Genomic DNA, 19,714 nt, shown 5'->3' with positions numbered 1-19,714 from the left:
CAATAGGAATCCCCACCCAGGCGGCGGCCAATAGGAACGGCGAATTGTACACCAATGGAATCCAACGGACATGGCAGCGGCCGGACGACAGGACGACAGGAGGAGGACGGACGGATTGACCAATGGGATTCGGTGAATGACGGCAGTGACTGCCAATGGGATTCGACTAAGGCCTCCGCCAATGGGATGCGACCAAGGCCTCCGCCAATGGGCTGCCGCGCCGCCGGTGGGCGGGAACAGGAGGGGTGAAGGGTGAAGGGTGACGGGGGCGGCGGGACCGGCGACGGCGCGTGTGTGCAGCGGCCCAGGGATGGGGCGATTCCCGGCCGCGAAGCCGGCAGCCCCGGCGCGCAGGAAGCCCCAGCAGCGGCGGGACAGGTGGGAGAGACTTTATTAAATGAGACGGACGGACGGACGGGGTTTAGGTTCAGGTTACTTCCTGAGATCCACATAGAAACATATAAAATAGATGCAGGGGTAGGCCGTTCGGCCCTTCGAGCCAGCACCGCCATTCAATGTGATCATTCATGGCTGATCATCCAAAGTCAGTACCCGTTCCTGCCTTCTCCCCATATCCCTTGATTCAGCAAGCCTTAAGGGCTCTATCTAACTCTCATTTGAAAGCATCCAGTGGATCGGCCTCCACTGCCTTCTGAGGCAGAGAATTCCACAGATTCACAACTCTCTGGGTGATTCACAACTCTCTGGGTGATTCACAACTCTCTGGGTGATTCACAACTCTGGGTAATTCACAACTCTCTGGGTGGCTGAGCTGGACATCTGCCTCCTCGCTGTTTGTGTGGGATAGAACACAGCGGGACAGGCAGCGTCTCTGGAGAGAAGGAATGGGTGACGTTTCAGGTCCAGACCCTTCTTCAGATCAGTACAGGAGCAGGCCCTTCGGCCCATAACGCCATGCCTGCCCTATCGGCCCACACATAATCCACATCATATCCAAACTTCAGAAAGTGCTGGAGTAACTCAGTGGGTCTGGAGAACATTCGGGTGCTGTCTACGTGGAGTCTGTGCGTTCTCCCTGTGACCGCATAAGTTTACTCCGGGTGCTGTGGTATCCTCCCATATCTCAAATCCCAGGTTTGTAGATTAATTGCGCCTTAATATGTGGGGAGCGAATAAGTATAGTTTAGAGGTACAGCATGGAAACAGGCCATGCGGCCCATCGAGTCCGTGCCAGCCAGCGATCACCCCTTACACTAACTTGCACACACTAGGGACCATTTTTACCATTTGACAAAGAATATTAACCTACTAACCTGTACGTCTTTGGAGTGAGGGAGGAATCCGTAGCATCCGGTGAAAACCCACGGGCACAATGTACAAACTCCATACAGACAGCACCCGTAATCCGATGTCAAAGACTTGGGGACCTAACTTTAAAGTGAGAGGGGCAAAGTTAGGTCCTCAAGTCTTTGACATCGGAGTACTGTCTGTATGGAGTTTGTACAAGGACATGTGTGTGGCAAGATTTTTACACCGTGCGATGGGTGCCTGGAATGGGCTGTCGGTTGGTGGTGGAGGCAGATACTATAGTGACATTTGAGGCTTTTAGATATGTACATGGATATTCAGGTAATGGAGTGATATGGATCATGTGCAGGCAGAGAAGAATAGTTAATCAGTGTCATATTCAGCACATACAGTGTGGGCTATTGGGCCTGCTCCTGTGCTGTACTGTTCTATGTTTTAAAGTTAACAGTTGACGTAGTGTCTTTTGCTGATGTGTGTGAGAGTTTCAAACTTCATGCTTTCATGTTTCTAACTTCACTGCTGAATGCCTGGTTATAGATTGTGGGCAATATTCACAAAATCTACAACATCCCACCTGAGGGGAAATTATTTCTTGTATAAACGAGGAACTGCAGATGCTGGTTTTCAAAAAAAAAGTAACTCAGAAGAAGGTCAGGCAGAATCCCTGGAGAACATTGATAGCTGATGTTTCAGGACTTCTTCAGACTTCAAATTATTTCTTCCTCACTGTCGTTTCAGCTTCCTTTAATATCTCAATTTTCGACATCATTACTTCCAGATCTTCAAATTCCTGAGTTTGTTCCTTGCAGTTTGAGAGGGAGTCCCGATCTGATTCTGCGAATTGTGCGGCAGAAGACTAGACATCAAAGATTAACTGACAATGCTGTTTTAATTCCATAGCCAACCCAAGATGAGCAATATGAAGCCCCAAAATACTGATGAGCAAGAGATTCCGTACAAACTCCGTGAAATAATGAGAAGTAAAGAGAATATGAAGAAAAAGACCAAAAGAAAGAAGACAAAAGAAGGTAAAGTCTTCTTGGTGTTACAGGTGACTGACATGTTATGGTCGTTAATGTATTGGAAATTCGTTCTTACAACATTCGCAAATCACTATCCAGAAATTTGAGATACAGAATAAAATTTGCTCATGGAAATTGTTGGGGAAAAAAAGATTAAAAATTCATTATTTTCATCTCGTGTTTCTTGATTCAAGTGCAGATGATGCGATTCTGCCTTTTGGGAAAATCGGGAAATGGACCATTTTTTAGAAATAAAATGGTGTCATAGGTTAGTTAGTTTGGTTTTGGTTATTATTGTCATGTGTACTGAGGTACAGTGAAAAGCTTTTGTTTGTGTGCTATCTAGTATTTTTTTTAAAAGACTGTGCATGATTACGATCAAGCCATCCACAGTGCACAGATAAACGAGAATGGAGTTGAGAGGGAAAAATAGTAAGCCATGATCGAATAGCGGAGCAGATTCGAAGTGCCGGATGGCCTAATTCTGTCCTTAGGCCTACGATCTTAAATGCAAGCTCCCCCTCGGTAGTGTGATGGTCGCCTGAATTCTGTTGGAAATCATAATCTATATATAACCATTGTTAACTTTGGGGTGGCGCAGCGGTAAAGTTGCTGCCTTACAGCGCCAGAGACCCGGGTTCGAACCTGACTACGGGTTCGGTCTGTACGGTGTTTGTGTGTTCTCCCCGTGACCGAGTGGGTATTCTCTGAGAACTTTGGTTAATTGGCTTGGTATAAATGTAAAAATCGTCCCTCGTGTAGGATAATGTTAATGTGTGGGTTACGCTGGTCGGTGCGGACTCGGTGGGCCGAAGGGCCGGTTTCCATGCTGTATATCTATACTAAATAAAAACTTAACTTGAGACTTAATCGTATGATTATCTTGGGATTGGGATTTGTTTGCTCAGACTTGACATGGTGCATTTGACTTTTAGTGGGTTTGATTTATCCAGGTAAATAAATCAAATCTTTTTGTGGGTGAGATTGCCACTATGTCCAGACGCACCTTATGAGCAACTGAAACAACTTTATTTTATTTCATTCAAGAAGCTGGGGACCAATGAGCTGGAGTAGCTTGAGGTTCAGCCAGTCTCTGGAGGATATGGACAGGTGACGTTTCGGGACGGCAATCTTCTTCAGACATCACCTATCCCTGCCTTCCAGAGAATCTGCCTGAATTGCTGAATTACTCCAGCCCTTTGTGTTCTATGCAAGATTCCAGTTCCTTGTGTCTAACTGGGGCCTAAAACAGGCAGTCAGTGAACAGGTGAAGGTTGTCTTTGTCAAAGTCAGGATTGGAAGGCTGAAACTGAGCGGAGAGGTGGCCACCAGATAGTGGTGTTGGAGCACTTTGTTCAGCACCTTATTGAACAATATTTTTAATGCCGTGTCTTTTATTTCACTTGAGAGCAACATCAGTCCCTGCGCAGAGAATATATGTCTATACATGTCTCCCTTTTCCTAATAATTGATAAATATTACTTCAGTTCCATAATTTTGATCTAATCCAGTGGCATCCTACCAATGTGCATGCATACATTCAGATGTGAAACCAAGAATTTTAATCCTCTTGGCACTTTAGGTTTAAAGATTTATTTTGCGATTGAACATTAAATAATGATTAAAATCATAATTATATTTATGGGGTGACGTACTGGCTCAATGGTAGAGTTGCTGCCTTACAGCGCTAGAGATATGGATTCGATCCTGATGACGGGTGTTGTCTGTACGGAGTTTGTACGTTTTCTTTGGGTGCTCTGGTTTCCTCCCACACTCCAAAGACGAGCAGGTTTGTAGGTTGATTGGCTTCTGTAAATTGCGCCTAGTGTGTGGGATAGACTAGTGTATGGGTGATCGGCAGTCGACTCAGTGGGCTGAAGGGGCCGTTTCCACGCTGTATCTCTAAACTAATTGTCACTAATTTAATGTAGTTAGTATAGTTTTTGGTGCATGAAAAAAACAATAAATAATATAACTATCTAACTGTACATGCCTAAAGACAGAATTTCTGAGATTTCCTTTGCTGTTCAGCCAGTAGTTATTTTAATTATAGCAACCTGGCGATGGGATTTCTTTGTTGCCTTTGGTACTTTTCCATTAGTAAGCATTTTATTATTTTGCTGATTTTCTCCCTTTCCCGAAGGTGTATTTTTTTAATTGTTCCTTTATGGTTTATTGTTCCTTCATCCCAGAGTACATAGAATTGTACAGCACAGTAACTGGCCTTTCGGCCCATCATGCCCATGTTGACCTTTTTGGCCATCTACACTTATCCAATAATGCCCACATTATATTCATATCCTTCCAGGCGTCACTAAATTTAGTGCCTGTCCAAATGTCTCCTAAACAGGGTGATTGGATCTGACTCCTCTGGCAGTGAGTTTTAGATATCAACCACTATTGTGGGTATTGTGGGTATTTTTTTTTAGTTTCCCTCAAGTCCTCTTAAAGGCCTCTCAACCAAGGACTGACCAGTGATATATCCCTTGCCCCTATCCCAAACCCCTTGTACAGTGGCCATTTGTGGTCTGGAAATTTAACTGAATAACTTTGGTTTATTTTGGAGATACAGAACAGTTGAAACGGGCCCTTCAGCCCACTGAGCCCTCGCTCAAAGGTCACCAATTCACACAAGATCTATGTTATCCCAGTTTTGTACCATAACAAACAAAAGAACTCGCATCAACATAGAGTCACACAGCACGGAAACAGGCCCTTCGGCCTAACTCACCCATGCTGACCAAGGTGCCCCATCTAACTTGATCCCATTTACCCACGTTTAGCTTATATCCCTCCAAACCGTTCTTATCCATGTACCCATACAGATGTCTTTTGAGAAGAGTGGGAGAGAATCATTTATAGTTTAGTTTAGAGATACAGCGTGGAAACAGGTCCTTTGCCCTAAGGAGTCCGTGCCGACCAGCGATCACCCCTGCACATTTTATCCTACACACCAGGGACAATTTACAGAGGCCAATCAATCAACAATCCTGCATGTCTATGGAAAGTGGGAGGACGAATGTTCCCAATGTTGGGGGCGTCCAGAACCAGAGGCCACAATCTAAGAATAAAGGGGAGGCCATTTAAAACTGAGATGGGATAAAACGTTTTCACCCAGAGAGTCATGAATTTATGGAATTCTCTGCCACAGCAGATATTAGAGGCCAATTCACTGGATGAATTTAAAAGAGAGTTAGATAGAGCTCTAGGGGGTAGCAGAATTAAGGGATTTGGGGAGAAGGCAGGCACGGGTTACTGATTGTGGATGATCAGCTATGATCACAATGAATAGCGGTGCAGGCTCGAAGGGCCAAATGGCCTCTTCCTGCGCCTATTTTCTATGTTTCTATGTTCGATAAAGCCGGAGCACCTGGAGAAAACCCATGCGGTCACAGGGAGAGCATGCAACAGACAGCGCTCGTAGTCAAGATCGAACCAAGGTCTCTGGTGCTGAAAGGCAGGAACTCTACCGCTGCAGCACTGTGCCGCTCTTGTGTGCCTGGGTAAAAGGAAACTATCATTTTGCTTTCTTTTCAACACCCAGCAAAACAAACCAGAACGCCTACTTCAGGAGACTCCGATTCCTTTGGGACTATACCAGTTCCGAAGTTTAAGAGGAAGAAAAGGGAATCGGTGAAAGATTTTATTCAGCGGATGGAGCAGGAGACGAAGCATGTAATGTTCATGAGCAACCAGCAGCTGCCACGCTATCCTGAGATGGAGGACACGGAGAAGAAAGAAGAAGGAGAAGGACCAGTGAACACAAAGTCTGAGAAAAAGAAGGAGTACGTTCCATTATCAATGCACAAACAATATTATATCGTTACGAAAAACAACATTAATATGGAGTTATTCAGCGGGTCAGGCAGCATTTCTGGAGAACATGGATAGGTGATGCTTCGGGTCAGGACCCTTCACTAGTCTGATTGTGGTGGGGGATGAGGAGAAAGCTGGAAGAGAGGTGGGTGCAGGACAGAGCCTGGCAAATCATAGGGGGACATGGTGGGGGGTAGGGGTGTTGATTGGGAGATGGTTGGAGAAAGAAAACAGTTCCTATTAAATCTTTCCACTTCACCTAAGATTCTGTTCTCTGGCACTTGGCGCTCCGAATCTGGGTAAAAGACTGCATCCACCCTATCTATTCCCATCATTATTTTATACACTTCTACAAGATCACCCTCAGCCTCTTGCATGCCAAAGATGAACATTCTAACCTGCTTCATCTCTCCCTATACATCAGTCCTGGTAACAACCTCTTAAATCTTCTCTGCATTCTTTCCAGCTTCCAGCTTGCTCAACTATAAACAGTTATGTGTAATATAATTGTAGAGGCAATGTAATATTATATTTTTATTATTACTGTCGACTGCTCTTTGAGATTATGCATAAGGATATTTCACCTAGAATTCGGTTGGTTTGCTGAAGTCTTGGTTGTAAAAACCACCTCCCTTTGCATCCACAGTGTCCCATTCCATATTATTAATGTTTTCAGTATACATAGTTGCAAGCTCTAGAGAGAGTGCGATCTATTATACCTGACAGTGTAAGAAGGGCAACACACAACATGGATCTTCTTCTGTCAAATTCTATCGAAGGAAAATGCTGAGTGTGGTAAGAATTGATGCCTCCGGGGATGAAGCAAGTGTTGTGAAAGATCAAGGGATAAAAGTATCTTTGAAATGTTTTAACAGAAAGTTATCATTTCTCCATTAACTTTATTTTGTGTTTAATAGATCCGATAAAAAAAGGTTGAGAAGGCTCATTGGTAAGAAAATTGAAAGAAAGGAGATGAAACTGGAGAAAGAAATGTTTACAGGTGAGTGTATGTAGCAAGTAGTGTGCTGCTTCCTTATTCGTGCATTATTTGGTGGTATTAGAACGGTTGACGTTTTGGGGTTGGGGCCTTTCTTCAGACTGATTCTAATGTGAGGTGGGGGGAGAAGTAGGGCAAAGACTGGTGAGTGATGGGTGGAGCCATGTGAGGGGGAGGTTGAACTTTATAAAACATTTGGAGTTCAGTGAACAGTTCTGGTCACCACATTATAGGAAGAACATGATTGCTTTGGAGGAATGAAACAGGAGATTCATCAGGATGTGTCGGAAGGAACTGCAAATGGTGGATTATTCCAAAGACACACAAAATGCTGGAGTAACTCAGCGGGCCAGGCAGCATCTCTGGTGAAAAGGAATAGGTGATGTTTTGGGTTGAATGTCTGAAGAAGGGTTTCGGCCCGAAACGTTGCCTATTTCCCTCGCCCCATAGATGCTGCTGCACCCGCTGAGTTTCTCCAGCATTTTTGTCTACCTTCAAATTACTCTGTCATTTTGTGTCTATCTTCAGATTAATCGGGATGTTCTCTGGGATTGAATGTTTTACTTAAAAGGAGAGCCTTTGGCTGGGATTGTTTTTCTTGAAGTAAAGTAGATTGAAGATGCTCCTGATAGAAGTGTGCAAGATTATGAAGGACATAGATAGGGTTTTCCCCAGAGCAAACGTGTCTAAAACAGGACAGAGATGTAATATTGCCAACCTCTCTCTTTGGACCCATAAGATGCCTGATAGCAAGAGTGGTTCAGCTTTTTCAGTAAATTTGTAGTCCTGGAATTGTTTTCCATTAAGTTCATAAGTTCTAGGAGCAGAATTAGGCCATTTGGCCTATCGAGTCTATTATCATAGCAGATCTATAGTAGCCCTCTCAACCCCATTCTCCTGCCTTCGTCCCATAACCCCTGACACAAATGCCAATCAAGAATCTGTCAATCTTCACCTTAAAAATACCCATTGACTTGGTGGAGCCTCCACAGTCGACAATGGAGATGAATTCCACAGATTCACCCCCCTCTGACTAAAGAAATTCCTTCTTATCCTTCTCTAAAGGTACGTCCTTTTATTCTGAGGTTGTGTACTCTGGTCTTAAACTCTCCCACTAGTGGAAACATCCTCTCCACATTCACTCTATCCAGTCACTAGATGGGGCACTTCACCCACTCGCACTGCACAGCATCTGTGAATCCTGAACCGCTTGTGGGCTGTGCCACAGAACAGTCGAGGTATCAGAAGATTCAGAGGACTTTCTTTCATTTTCCCTTCTCCTTAGAGAGATGCTTGCTGGATATTTGCACTGACATTTTGCATTAATATACCATGTCACTTTGTAGTTCAAACAGCAGAACTTCAGTGCTAAAGAAAAAGTCTGGTCAGATTTGTGGGACAAACTTCAATATATAATTATACGGCTAAATTTTGGGAAGCAGTTGTATTAATGTTTAAAAACATCGAAAAGAGATCGGGGATAGGCCTCGAGTCATGCACCATCTGTCGAGAGAGAAATGGTTAATAGCTTTAGGGTGAAAGGGGAAAGTTTAAAGGTGATGTGCGGGGCAAGTTTTCCAGATTGGTGGACGCCTAGATGCATGGTGGTGGCGGAGGCAGATACCATAGTGGCATTTAATATAAATCAAATACCAGAGAGCATGGCTTTAAGGTGTAAGGGACAATGGTTAATGGAGATGTGCTGGGCAGTTTTTATTATTACTACTTATTACACAGGGAGTGTTGAATGCCTGGAGCAAAGTACCCAGGGTGGTGTTTGAGACAGAGTGGCATTTAAGAGACTTGGATAGGCACATGGATAAATGGAGGGATATGGATTATGTCCAGGCAGCTGAGAGTTGGTCTTGGCATTATGTTCAACACAGGCATTGCGGGCCGAAGGGCCTGTTCTTGTGCTGTACTGTTTGATGTTCAACTTGAAAGCATAAGTTCAAGAGAAGTGAAATATCAAAGACACTGTTGTGGAAAGTAACATTATCAGAATGGATACGATGGAGGCAAGCAGCTGTGAGAGTGAAATGTTGTTTACATATGGAGTTAGTACGTTCTCCCTGTGACCGTGTAGGTTTTCTCCAGCTGCTCCAGTTTCCTCCCACACTGCAAAGACATGTGGGTTTGTAGGTTAATTGGCTTTGGTAAAAATTGTAAAATGTCCCGAGTGTGTAGGATAGTGCTAGTGTACGGAGTGATCGCTGGTCTGCATGGACCTGATTGGCCGAAGGGTCTGTTCCCACACTGTATCTCCAAGAGTCTAAAGTAAAGTATGTTTGTGCTCTAAGATTCCATTGTTGGATTAAAACTCATTTCACTAAATGGATGTGATCTTGTTTGCAGACGTAGTGGCATTTGGAGAAGTGGCCATGCAACCACCCACCCTCACCGCTCAACCCAGGAAGAGCCAGGCTACCAATATGGTAAACGTTTCTCTTCTTGTAGGTTTTTAATAATGCCAAAACAAAACTGTTCAAGAATCTAGAGTATTTGTTTGTAGTTTTCGAGCTACAAATTGGAAACAGGCCATTCGGCCCACCGAGTTGTGAATCTGTGGAATTCTCTGCCTCAAGGCAGTGGAGGCCAATTCTCTGGATGCTTTCAAGAGAGAGTTAGATAGAGCTCTTAAAGATAGCTGATTCAAGGGATATGGGGAGAAGGCAGGAACGGGGTACTGATTGTGGATGATCAGCCATGATCACAATGAATGGCGGTGCTGGCTCGAAGGGCTGAATGGCAAACTCCTGTATCTATTATCTATTGAATCCGTGCCTGTGATGGACGAGGCAGTGTCTACCACTCTTCTGTAATCTCCTTTGTTCCCGGGTGTTTGCGTTGCAGAGCCAGGCCATGAACCAGTCAGTAGAAGTCCAATATGGTGTTTGTCAACATTTAAGATTCAAGAGTATGTACTGACCATCAAACAATAATATTCTTACTTGCAGCAGCATAACAGTCAATGGATATTTGTAAGGTAAAGGTAGATAGATTCTTGGTTAGCACGGAGGTCAGGGGTTATAGGGAGAAGGTAGGAGAATGGAGTTAGGCGGGAGAGATAGATCAGCCATGATTAAATGGTGGAGTAGACATGATGGGCCGAATGGCCTAATTCTGCTCCAATTAATTATGAACTTATGATAGACACAAAAAGCTGGAGTAACTCAGCAGGACAGGCAGCATCTCTGGAAAGAAGGAATGGGTGACATTTCGGGTCGAGATATTCCTTCTCTCCAGAGATGCTGCCTTTCCCGCTGAGTTACTCCAGCTTTTTCTGTCTATCTTTGGTTTAAACCAGCATTTGTAGTTCCTTCCTACACATTTATGAACTTACAAACAGGTTTTTAAACACATTACACATACAGATAACATAGTAACAAAAGTCAAAGAAGTAATAAACCAATAAATGAATATTTCAATGTGTGCTGGTTCCTGCTAGAAATTCTGTTTTAATTCCTGCTCTCATTGTTCCTTTGTTCCTTTTTATATAAACCCTTTACAGCAGACTTGTCTTTTAGTTTCAGCACATATGCTATTTTGACTTTTAAAAATTGCCCATGAATCAGGTTCCTTTGTGACGGCTTTCAACCTGTAACTTGACTCCTCTTTTGGACAAATCCATGCTTTTAATGTAGGTGGATAAACAAAGTAAAGTATTGACAACCTGTTATGGGAAATATGTGGAGGTTCAATGGATATTAATGAGTAAACCAGCTGATGCATATCTGCGTGTTATGAGAATGCTGTAATTCAGTCTTAACAAATGACATGCTGTTATCATATCTGGCTTTTCCTAGATCTATAAAACCGGAAATTATCCGGCTTATCCCTAAATCAATTAAATCTGAAGAAAGGTCTCGACCCGAAACGCCACCTATCCATGTTCTCCAACTATGCTGCTTGACCTGCTGAGCTACTCCAGCACTTTGTGCCTCCTCCTGTTCCCATCTTTCAGTTAAATGATCGTCGATCAGTTCCCTATAGCTAACTCGGATAAACTTGCCTAATTGTTTTGTCACTCTTGGTGTAGCAATTATAAACTCATCCAGTTTTCATTAAATGTTAGTGATACTGTGTTGGGATGAAGAAGAAATCAAGATTTCTGCTACCCCCATTACAAAGCGCTTCATTCCTTATATGACTGAGCTCTAATTTTATATTATGATTATAATGTTCTGGATTTCCACCTGAAGATGAAACCACTGCTCTCTACCAATCAAATTGTGCTGTAATTTTAGCCACTTCAGTTAGATTAGAGTCATGGTGTCACACAGCCATACAGCACGGAAACAGGCCCTTCGGCCTAACTTGTCCACTCCAACCAAAATACCCCATCCACGCATCCCACCCATCCGCGATTGGCCCATGTCTCTCTAAAGCTTTCCGATCAATGCACCTTCAGTCTTCTAAACATGATGGAATACGTCAAATTTGTGTAACTTGTTCTTTCAATTGAAACCTCTGTTTCATGCTGTGCCACTCCCAGTATAAGACAAGATATCTTCTGTAAGGTGTGGTCCTGAAAACTGAACACACATCCTGAGGACAGTGTAGCATCATGTCTTAATTGCAGCTTCACTGGGATATTGCCCAACATTCCAATAGTCTCCAGCTTGTATTACCCTTTGTGTCCTGGCATTGGGTTTTAATTTCATTTAATCCCTGCATAGCCCTTTTTAACTTTTTTTTAATGCAATTGCTGTGTGTCTGAATTTAGTCATCTGCATGATTGATCAAAGCTTCACTGTTTTGTCATCTCCTGTATTGATAAAAGCTTCTCTTCGGATACTTGGGGAATACTGTTTGTCACGTCCTTGTTAAATGTGTTACCTTTATCCCTGTTCTCCATTTCCTACCTCCAAACTAATCACTAACCCTTGTCACCCATACATGAATGCTGATAAAGTATGCCACCAATTTTCACTCCCTAGTTCCACTGGTTCAGTTTAGAGATACAGCGCAGAAACAGACCCTTCGGCCCACAAGAGCCCACACCGACCAGCGATGACTGCACATTAACAATAACCCACACACACACAACACACACACACACACACACACACACACACACCACACACATGACACACACACACACACACACACACACCACACACACACACACAGGACATTTTATATTTTATACCAAGGCCAATTAACCTACAAACCTCTACGCCTTTGGAGTATGGGAGGAAACCCAAGGTCTCGGAGAAAACCCACGCAGGTCACGGGGAGAAGGTACAATCTCCGTGCACAGAGCACCCGTAGTCAGGATTGAACCTGGGTCTCTGGCGCTGTGAGGCAGTAGCTCTACCGCTGCGCCACCGTGTCGCCCTTGGTGCTTATGAAACTCGGTGGGGGGGGGGAACTGTAGATGCTGGGAATGTAAAATAAAATCAGAAAAATGCCTGAAATACTCAGCAGGTCAGGCCACAATATTTGGCCGAACATCCATCACCTGTAAGGTGGCACAGCTGGTAGAGTCGCTGCCTCCCAGTGCCAGAGATCCGGGTTCAATTTCGATCTCCATCACTATCTGTGTGAAGTTTACACATTCTCCTGGTGACTGCGTGGGTTATCGGATGACACAAAGCTGGGTGGCAGTGTGAGCTGCGAGGAGGATACTATGAGGCTGCAGGGTGACTTAGATAGGTTGGGTGAGTGGGTAGAAGCATGGCAGATGCAGTATAATGTGAATAAATGTGAGGTTATCCACTTTGGTGGCAAGAACAGGAAGGCAGATTATTATCTGATTGGTGCCAGATTAGGAGAAGGGGAGGTGCAACGAGACCTGTGTGTGCTTGTACATCAGTCACTGAAAGTAAGCATGAAGGCACAGCAGGCAGTGAAGAAAGCCAATGGCATTCAATGTGAGAGAACCTGAGTTTAGGAGCAAATTCTGCAGTTGTACAGGGTCCTGGTGAGACTACACCTGGAGTATTATGTGCAATTTTGGTCTCCTAATTTGAGGAAGGACATTATTGCTATTGAGGGAATGCAGTGAAGGGTCACCAGGTTAATTCCCAGGATGGTGGGACTAACATATGATAAAAGAATGGGTCGACTGGGCTTGTATTCACTGGAATATAGAGGGATGAGAGGGGATCTTATAGAAACATATACATTTCTTAGAGGATTGGACAGTGTAGATGCAGGAAAAAATTTCCCGATGTTGGGGGAGTCCAGAACCAGGGCTCACAGTTTAAGAATGTTTAAGATGAGGAAAAACATTTTCATCCAGAGAGTTGTGAATCTGGAATTCTCTGCCACAGAAGGCAGTGGTAGCCAATTCACTGGATGGTTTCAAGACAGTTGGGCTTAAGGCTAAGGGAATCAAGGGACATGGGGGAAAAAGCCAGAAAGGGGTACTGATTTTGGATGATCAGCCATGATCATATTAAATGGTGGTGCTGGCTGGAAGGGCCGACTGGCCTACTCCTGCACCTATTTTCTAAGTTTCTCCGGGTGCTCCGGTTTCCCCTCGCATTCCAGAGATGTGCGGGTTTGCAGGTTAATCGGCCTCTGTAAATTGCCCCCAGTGTGTAGGGAGTGGATGTGAAAAAAAATGCGATAACTTAGAACTAGTGTGAACAGTTGGTCGATGGTCGGCCTGGATTCAGTGTGCCAAAGGGCCTGTTTTTATGCTATAACGCTAGACTAAACTACTTATCAATCCAGTCAGATCAGGCATTTTGTTTCATTGCTTTAGGATTCTACCATTGGAATGACAATTATTATGCAGTCACCTTTTATAAATGTTCTGAGTGGAATTGATGGTCATTGGATTTTAATGTGTATTTGTACATGATGGCGAAATATGATTACAATATTTGTGCATTTAACATTATTCTTTTTCATGAATAAGAGAATGTTTGTTTAACCTCAACTGCATCACCTCATTATAGTTTTTAGAGTATTAAGACTGTGTGTAACGGTGCAGGGACTACTCATTACACCAGATAGAAAGATTTAAATGGAAATGTTCCAAGCTGATTAATTTTCGATTGTGCTTAAATAACCTGGGATCACTCGCAGTCTTGGGCAAATACAACAAACTGCAAGGAAGTGAGGAGAAAATTAAAGGCAGCTTTTGGTTGAAAACATTTAAAAAGGTGCAGGATTATAATTGTAGGATATTTTAATGATCTTAACATATACTGCGATGGAAATAAATATCTACTTTTGTAATTGTTTTATGGGGCATTTAGTCTTCAAAAAGGAAGGAAGCTTTTCTTGAATTGAGATTAGCATTGAACATGATCAGGATCTAATGGTCCATATCCAGGGATCCGACAGAATAACCGCAGCACAGGAGATAGCTGTTCGGCCCACCCTGTCCATACTAGCTCGATACCAGAGCAACTTGCTCTCTGGCCCTTCTCTGTAGCCTTGCTTACATTTTCCTTGCCAATCGAGCCATCCACTGTACATGATAAAGCGAATAAGGTTTAGTGCAAGGCAAAGTCCGATCAAAGATAGTCCGAGGGTCACCTATGAGGTAGATAGTAGTTAAGACGGTTCTCCAGTTGTTGGTAGGATAGTTTCACTGCAAATTCATTTCACTGCACTTATTTGTGTATGTGATGAATAAAACTGATTGATTGATTGATTGGTTCAAGATAGTGCGAGGGTCTCCAATGAGGTTGAGACTCAGGACTGCTCTCTTGTTGTTAGTAGGATGGTACATCTTGTTGAAGATGCAATAAAACCTGTCCTCTGACCATCTGCTGACAGTTCATTCAAGATTTCAATCATGTCCAGAGTAAGGCAAAGAGCCTTTTCTTGTGTCACTCCTACTTCTTTTCCTCATTGTTTTATAACTGGGACTGTTCACGGTGGGAACAGTCTTCCAATATCTACAGTGTTCAAAACCTCCCAACCCTAATGCAAAAATTCCAGATATTCATCTTTCTCCACAGTAAACAGTGCCAGTCTTTCTAGTCGATCCTTCTACCTGTATACCCTCGTCCCAGGGACCATTCTCATAAATCTTCTCTGTTTGGCCGGAATGTCTTCACATACTTCCCATAATACACTAATTTAAAGTTGGACTGCTGCTATTTAAAAACATTCAGCCTGACTTCCCTGAAGTACGATACTAAAGAAAAGCTGGAGGTTCCAACAGTAATTTGTCCGTAATTCCTTTGCAAGTCAAATCAAAAGGCATCGTGAAGGCATGCCAGTTTATAGTTGGAGCTGGGAGTCTCTTACATTATTTAGTTTAGAGATACAGAGCGGAAACAGGCCCTTTGGCCCACCGTTTTCTGTGCTGTCCAGCAACACCCAATATACTAGCAATATCCTACACACACTAGGGACAATTTACAATTTTTACCAAAGCCAATTAATCTACAAACCTGTACGTCTTTGGAGTGTGGGAGGAAACTGGAGCAACCAGAGAAAACCCACGCCTTCACGGGGAGAACGTACAAACTCTGTACAGACAGCACCCGTAGTCAAGAAATCTGGCTCTGTAAGGCAGCATTGTTTCAAGTAATTGGACAACTGCTTTTAAAGCACATTGAAGGGTTGCTTGATGAAGAAAGATATTGACACGCAACAAAAAACCTATTTTTAAAATATTGAACAGCAGGAGACCTGCATAAAAATAAAATGTACAGAGCAGATGGGTGGACCAAATAGCTTTTTTGAAGACTAGCATTTTTATGACGATGTTAGTAAATACGCATAATAATGATTCCATATGTTAGAGCTTTGTGATTTAAGATTTTAATCCACTCGTGGCGATGAAAGTAAACCTAGTGTAGGTTTTACATATCAACTTTTTTTTTGAAAGAATTTGAAATATTTAAGTGCATGCCATTAGCCTTGGGGTTGTGAAGTCTAATCTTTTATCAGCAGGAAAGGATTCTGTGATCTCCATTCTTTTGTGGTTAAACTCGCTTTGTTTTTTTTTCTAGCCTGGTCGCCGACAGTTGCTTCTGAAATCTTTGATTGGGGAGGACAAGTATGGCACAGAACGGACAAAGGAGACCACCCGAAATGTTAACTTGCCCACTATGTCCATGGCTCGCCAGAGGATCATGTTGGAGGAGCGGGAGAGAGTCATTAAGGCCTATAGAGCTCTGAAGAAACAAAAGCTGCAAGCTCTGACACAGAGTTAGAACAGCATGGACAATGCGAAGATGGCGGCACGGTGGCGCAGCGGTAGACTTGCTGCCTTACAGTGCTTGCAGTGCCAGAGACCCGGGTTCGATCCCGACCAGGGGTGCTACCTTAACGGAGTTTGTACGTTCTCCCCGTGACTGAGATCTTCGGTTTTCTCCCACACTCACAAAGACGTACCAGTTTGTAGGTTGATTGGCTTTGTATAAACCTAAATTATAGGATAGTGTTAATGCGGGGATCACTGGTCGGTGCGGACTCGGTGGGCCAAAGGGCCTGTTTCCGCGGTGTATCTCTAAATTAAACTAAACTAAAAAGATTCGTAGGAAGGAACTGCAGATGCTGGTTAAACATAACCTAAACTAAACAGTTAAAATGCACCAAAACTGCTGGAATAACTCAGCAGGACAGGCAACATCTCTGGAGAGAAGGAATGGGTGATGTTTCGGGTCGAGACCCTTTTTTTCAGACGAAGAGACAAAAGATGCTGAATCAACAGCAATCTTCCCAGCTAATGATTCTCAAAATGGTGGCAGCGGGGAAGGAGGTCATTTTATGAGAACAATCCAGCGAATTCCACTCCCGAATGGCTGCTGATCTTTTATTTAATGAGTGGCACCATTTTGATATATTAAAGAATGATTTATCATTTGGTAGGAGCTTATACATTTCCAGCTATAAAGTAGTCTATTGTCATACATCTCAAATAATGTGCAACCCAGACATTAGTTGGAGTTTGTTGTGCTCAATAGCCTGATGATTGTTGGAAAGAAGCTGTTCCTGAACCTGGACGTTACAGGTCTCAGACTGCTTTACTTCCCGATGGCAGGAGTGAAATACCTTCATCTCGATGGCAGGAATGAAAAAGGATGGTAGTACATTCAACTTGTGGAACCATGGATTTATACTTGTAATTCTCTCTATGTCTGGCTGCCTGAAAAAAAAGCTCTTCGTTTGGAAATCGCAATCGACCTTGGTTATAACTTTGAATCTAAGATGCCTTCACGATGATTGTTTACTTAGTTTAGTAATACAGCACAGAAACAGGCCATTCAACCCACAAAGTCCGCGCCGACCAGCGATTCCCGCACACTTACACTTACACTAGGGACAATTTACAATTATACCAAGTCATTTAACCTACAAATCTGAACGTCTTTGAAGTATGGGAGGAAACCAGAGACCCCGGAGAAAAACCAACCAGGTCAAGGGGAGAAAGTACAAACTCCGTACAGTCAGCACCCGTTGTCAGGATCGAACCCGGGTCTCTGACACTTTAAGGCAACAACTGTACCGCTGCGCCATCTTATATTTGGCTTATTATTTTAAACTTGTTGCGTTTAAAAATGTTTTGCTCATTTAAAGATATCAAGTCTGCGTGTGGACCAATAGAGGAGGAAAGTGTTGAGAAATGCCAACGACCATTGAATCAATGAGGAGTAGTTTAGCCTAATAAAATCCAATGCAAAATGCAAGATGTGATCCAACATACTTATTAGCAGCAAAGAGACAAAGTGCTGGAGTATCGAGTTACATTTAGCTCTTAAGGATAACAGAATCAAGGGATATGGGGAAAAAGCAGGAACGAGGGTTTTGGATGATCAGCCATGATCATATTGAATGACGGTGCTGGCTCGAAGGACCAAATGGCCTTCTCCACCTATTTTCTATGTTTCTACCTTAGCAGGTCAGTCAGCATCCAGCAGCGAAGTAGGGTCCTGACCCGAAACGCCACCTATTTATATTCTCCAGAGATGCTGCCAGGCCTACTGAATTGCTCCAGCACTTTGTGGTTTTTAGACAATAGGTGCGAGAGTAGGCCATTCGGCCTTTCGAGCCAGCACTGCCATTCACTGTGATCATGGCTGATCATCCACAATCAGTACCCCGTTGCTGCCTTCTCCCCATATCCCTTGACTCCGCTATCTTCAAGAGCTCTATCTAACTCTTATGAAAGCATCCAGAGAATCTGCCTCCACTGTCTTCTGAGGCAGAGAATTCCACAGATTTACAACTGGGTGGAAAAGTTTTTCCTCATCTCCATTCTAAATGGCCTACCCCTTATTCTTAAACTGAGGCCCCTGGTTCTGGACTCTCCCAACATCGGGAACATGTTTCCTGCCTCCAACGTGGCCACTCCCTTAATAATCTTATGTTTCAATAAGATCCCTTCTCATCCTTCTAAATTCCAGTGTATACAAGCCCAGTTGCTCCATTCTTTCAACATAAGACAGTCCCGCCATCCCGGGAATTAACCTTGTTTTTTTTTGCTCAAGATTCCAGCATTTGCAGTTCCTCGTGTCCAGATATTTGCAAACCTACTCTGTCTACTGCTGAGCTGTTTACCCTCATTTCCCTAGCACAGTTATCGGTTGAGTTCTGACTATTATGCAGCTTTCTGGAAGCGTTTTGTTGATCATTCATGTTTTAAGAAGGTTTTGTCTGTTATTTGCTTGACTTGTTTTTTTTTTAATGAGATAGCAGCTATTTGTAATAGCTTCCAGTGAAAGCATGTGAATGGGGATACAAATTTAGCTTGTAAAGTATGTTGGTGCCTGGCTAATAACTCTGAAGTAAATGATTTATGTTTTGATAACCAGCAGCCATATATAAATCTAGTTTTACATCATGTGCTGCAGCATGATTTACATTGCAAACTCTTTCACACCAGACTTCCAATGTAGAAGACCTCAAATTACGAGCTACCCTGACAATAAATATTGAAAGATTTTGCGAGAAGAGTTTGCTGCAGATTTCTGTAGAAATGACATTTTGAGGTCAGAAACTTTCAGAATATTTCAAACCAAAAGTCATCCATTTTGACGATAGTCACAAAGTGCTGGACTAACTCAGCGGGTCGGGCAGCACCATTCCTTTTCCTCCCGAGATGCTGCCTGACCCGCTGAGTTACTCCAGCAGTTTGTGTCAACCAGCATTGCAATTTTCTTCCAGATTTTAATTTTGAGTTGGATTTAAACATGCTATCTCCTATCAAGTAGGAGGATATTTAATAATTGTTGTATATCTTGTACATTTTCCGGGTATATTACGTAGAAACAGTACAGGAACAGGCCCTTCGGCCCACCATGTCTGGCTTGAACACTATGCCAGGCTTATTAATCCCATCTGCCTGCATGTGGTCTGTATTCCTCTGTTCTCTTCCTGATCATGCATCTAAATGCCATATTGAAGCAATATTTCAGGTTGGTTTGTACAACAAGCTACAAACAATGGAACAGAGTGAGTTAAGGGGGGGATTTGACAGAAATTAGTTAAAACATTAAGAGTTTGGAAAGGATGGCTAAAGAGAAATAATTTGTAATGATTAAAGGCTTGATTTAGTTTAGAGATACAGCGTGGAAACAAGGCCTTTAGCCCAGTGATCACCCATACACTTGTATCCTACACACTAGGGACAATTTACAACCTTTACCAAAGCCAATTAACCTTGCCAAAAAACCCACGCAGGCCACAGGAA

The 19,714-nt window shown here is 43.2% G+C and overlaps 1 protein-coding gene across 1 annotated transcript; it reads left to right on the top strand.

The window, feature by feature from the left end:
• The first annotated feature begins 245 nt into the window (after positions 1 to 245).
• ccdc137 (coiled-coil domain containing 137) lies at positions 246 to 18,975 on the top strand. Its single transcript, XM_055653859.1, has 6 exons — positions 246 to 378; positions 2,170 to 2,297; positions 5,836 to 6,076; positions 7,025 to 7,107; positions 9,460 to 9,539; positions 16,032 to 18,975. The coding sequence occupies exons 1-6, from the start codon at positions 311 to 313 to the stop codon at positions 16,233 to 16,235; spliced, it is 804 nt and encodes a 267-aa protein (XP_055509834.1). The 5' UTR covers positions 246 to 310; the 3' UTR covers positions 16,236 to 18,975.
• Positions 18,976 to 19,714: the final 739 nt, after the last annotated feature.

Source organism: Leucoraja erinacea, chromosome 23 (assembly GCF_028641065.1).
Source record: "Leucoraja erinacea ecotype New England chromosome 23, Leri_hhj_1, whole genome shotgun sequence".
Classification (NCBI taxonomy): domain Eukaryota; kingdom Metazoa; phylum Chordata; class Chondrichthyes; order Rajiformes; family Rajidae; genus Leucoraja; species Leucoraja erinaceus.
Note: the sequence above shows the minus strand (reverse complement) of the source record. Positions and strands in the feature narration are given on the sequence as shown.

Bases quoted from the DNA above. Each gene is read 5' to 3' on its own strand.
- ccdc137 (XM_055653859.1), top strand. From the start codon at position 311: ATGGGGCGATTCCCGGCCGCGAAGCCGGCAGCCCCGGCGCGCAGGAAG. The intron at 379-2,169 runs GTGGGAGAGACT...TTAATTCCATAG, and splicing joins CCCCAGCAGCGGCGGGACAG to CCAACCCAAGATGAGCAATA. The intron at 6,077-7,024 runs GTACGTTCCATT...TGTGTTTAATAG, and splicing joins AAGTCTGAGAAAAAGAAGGA to ATCCGATAAAAAAAGGTTGA.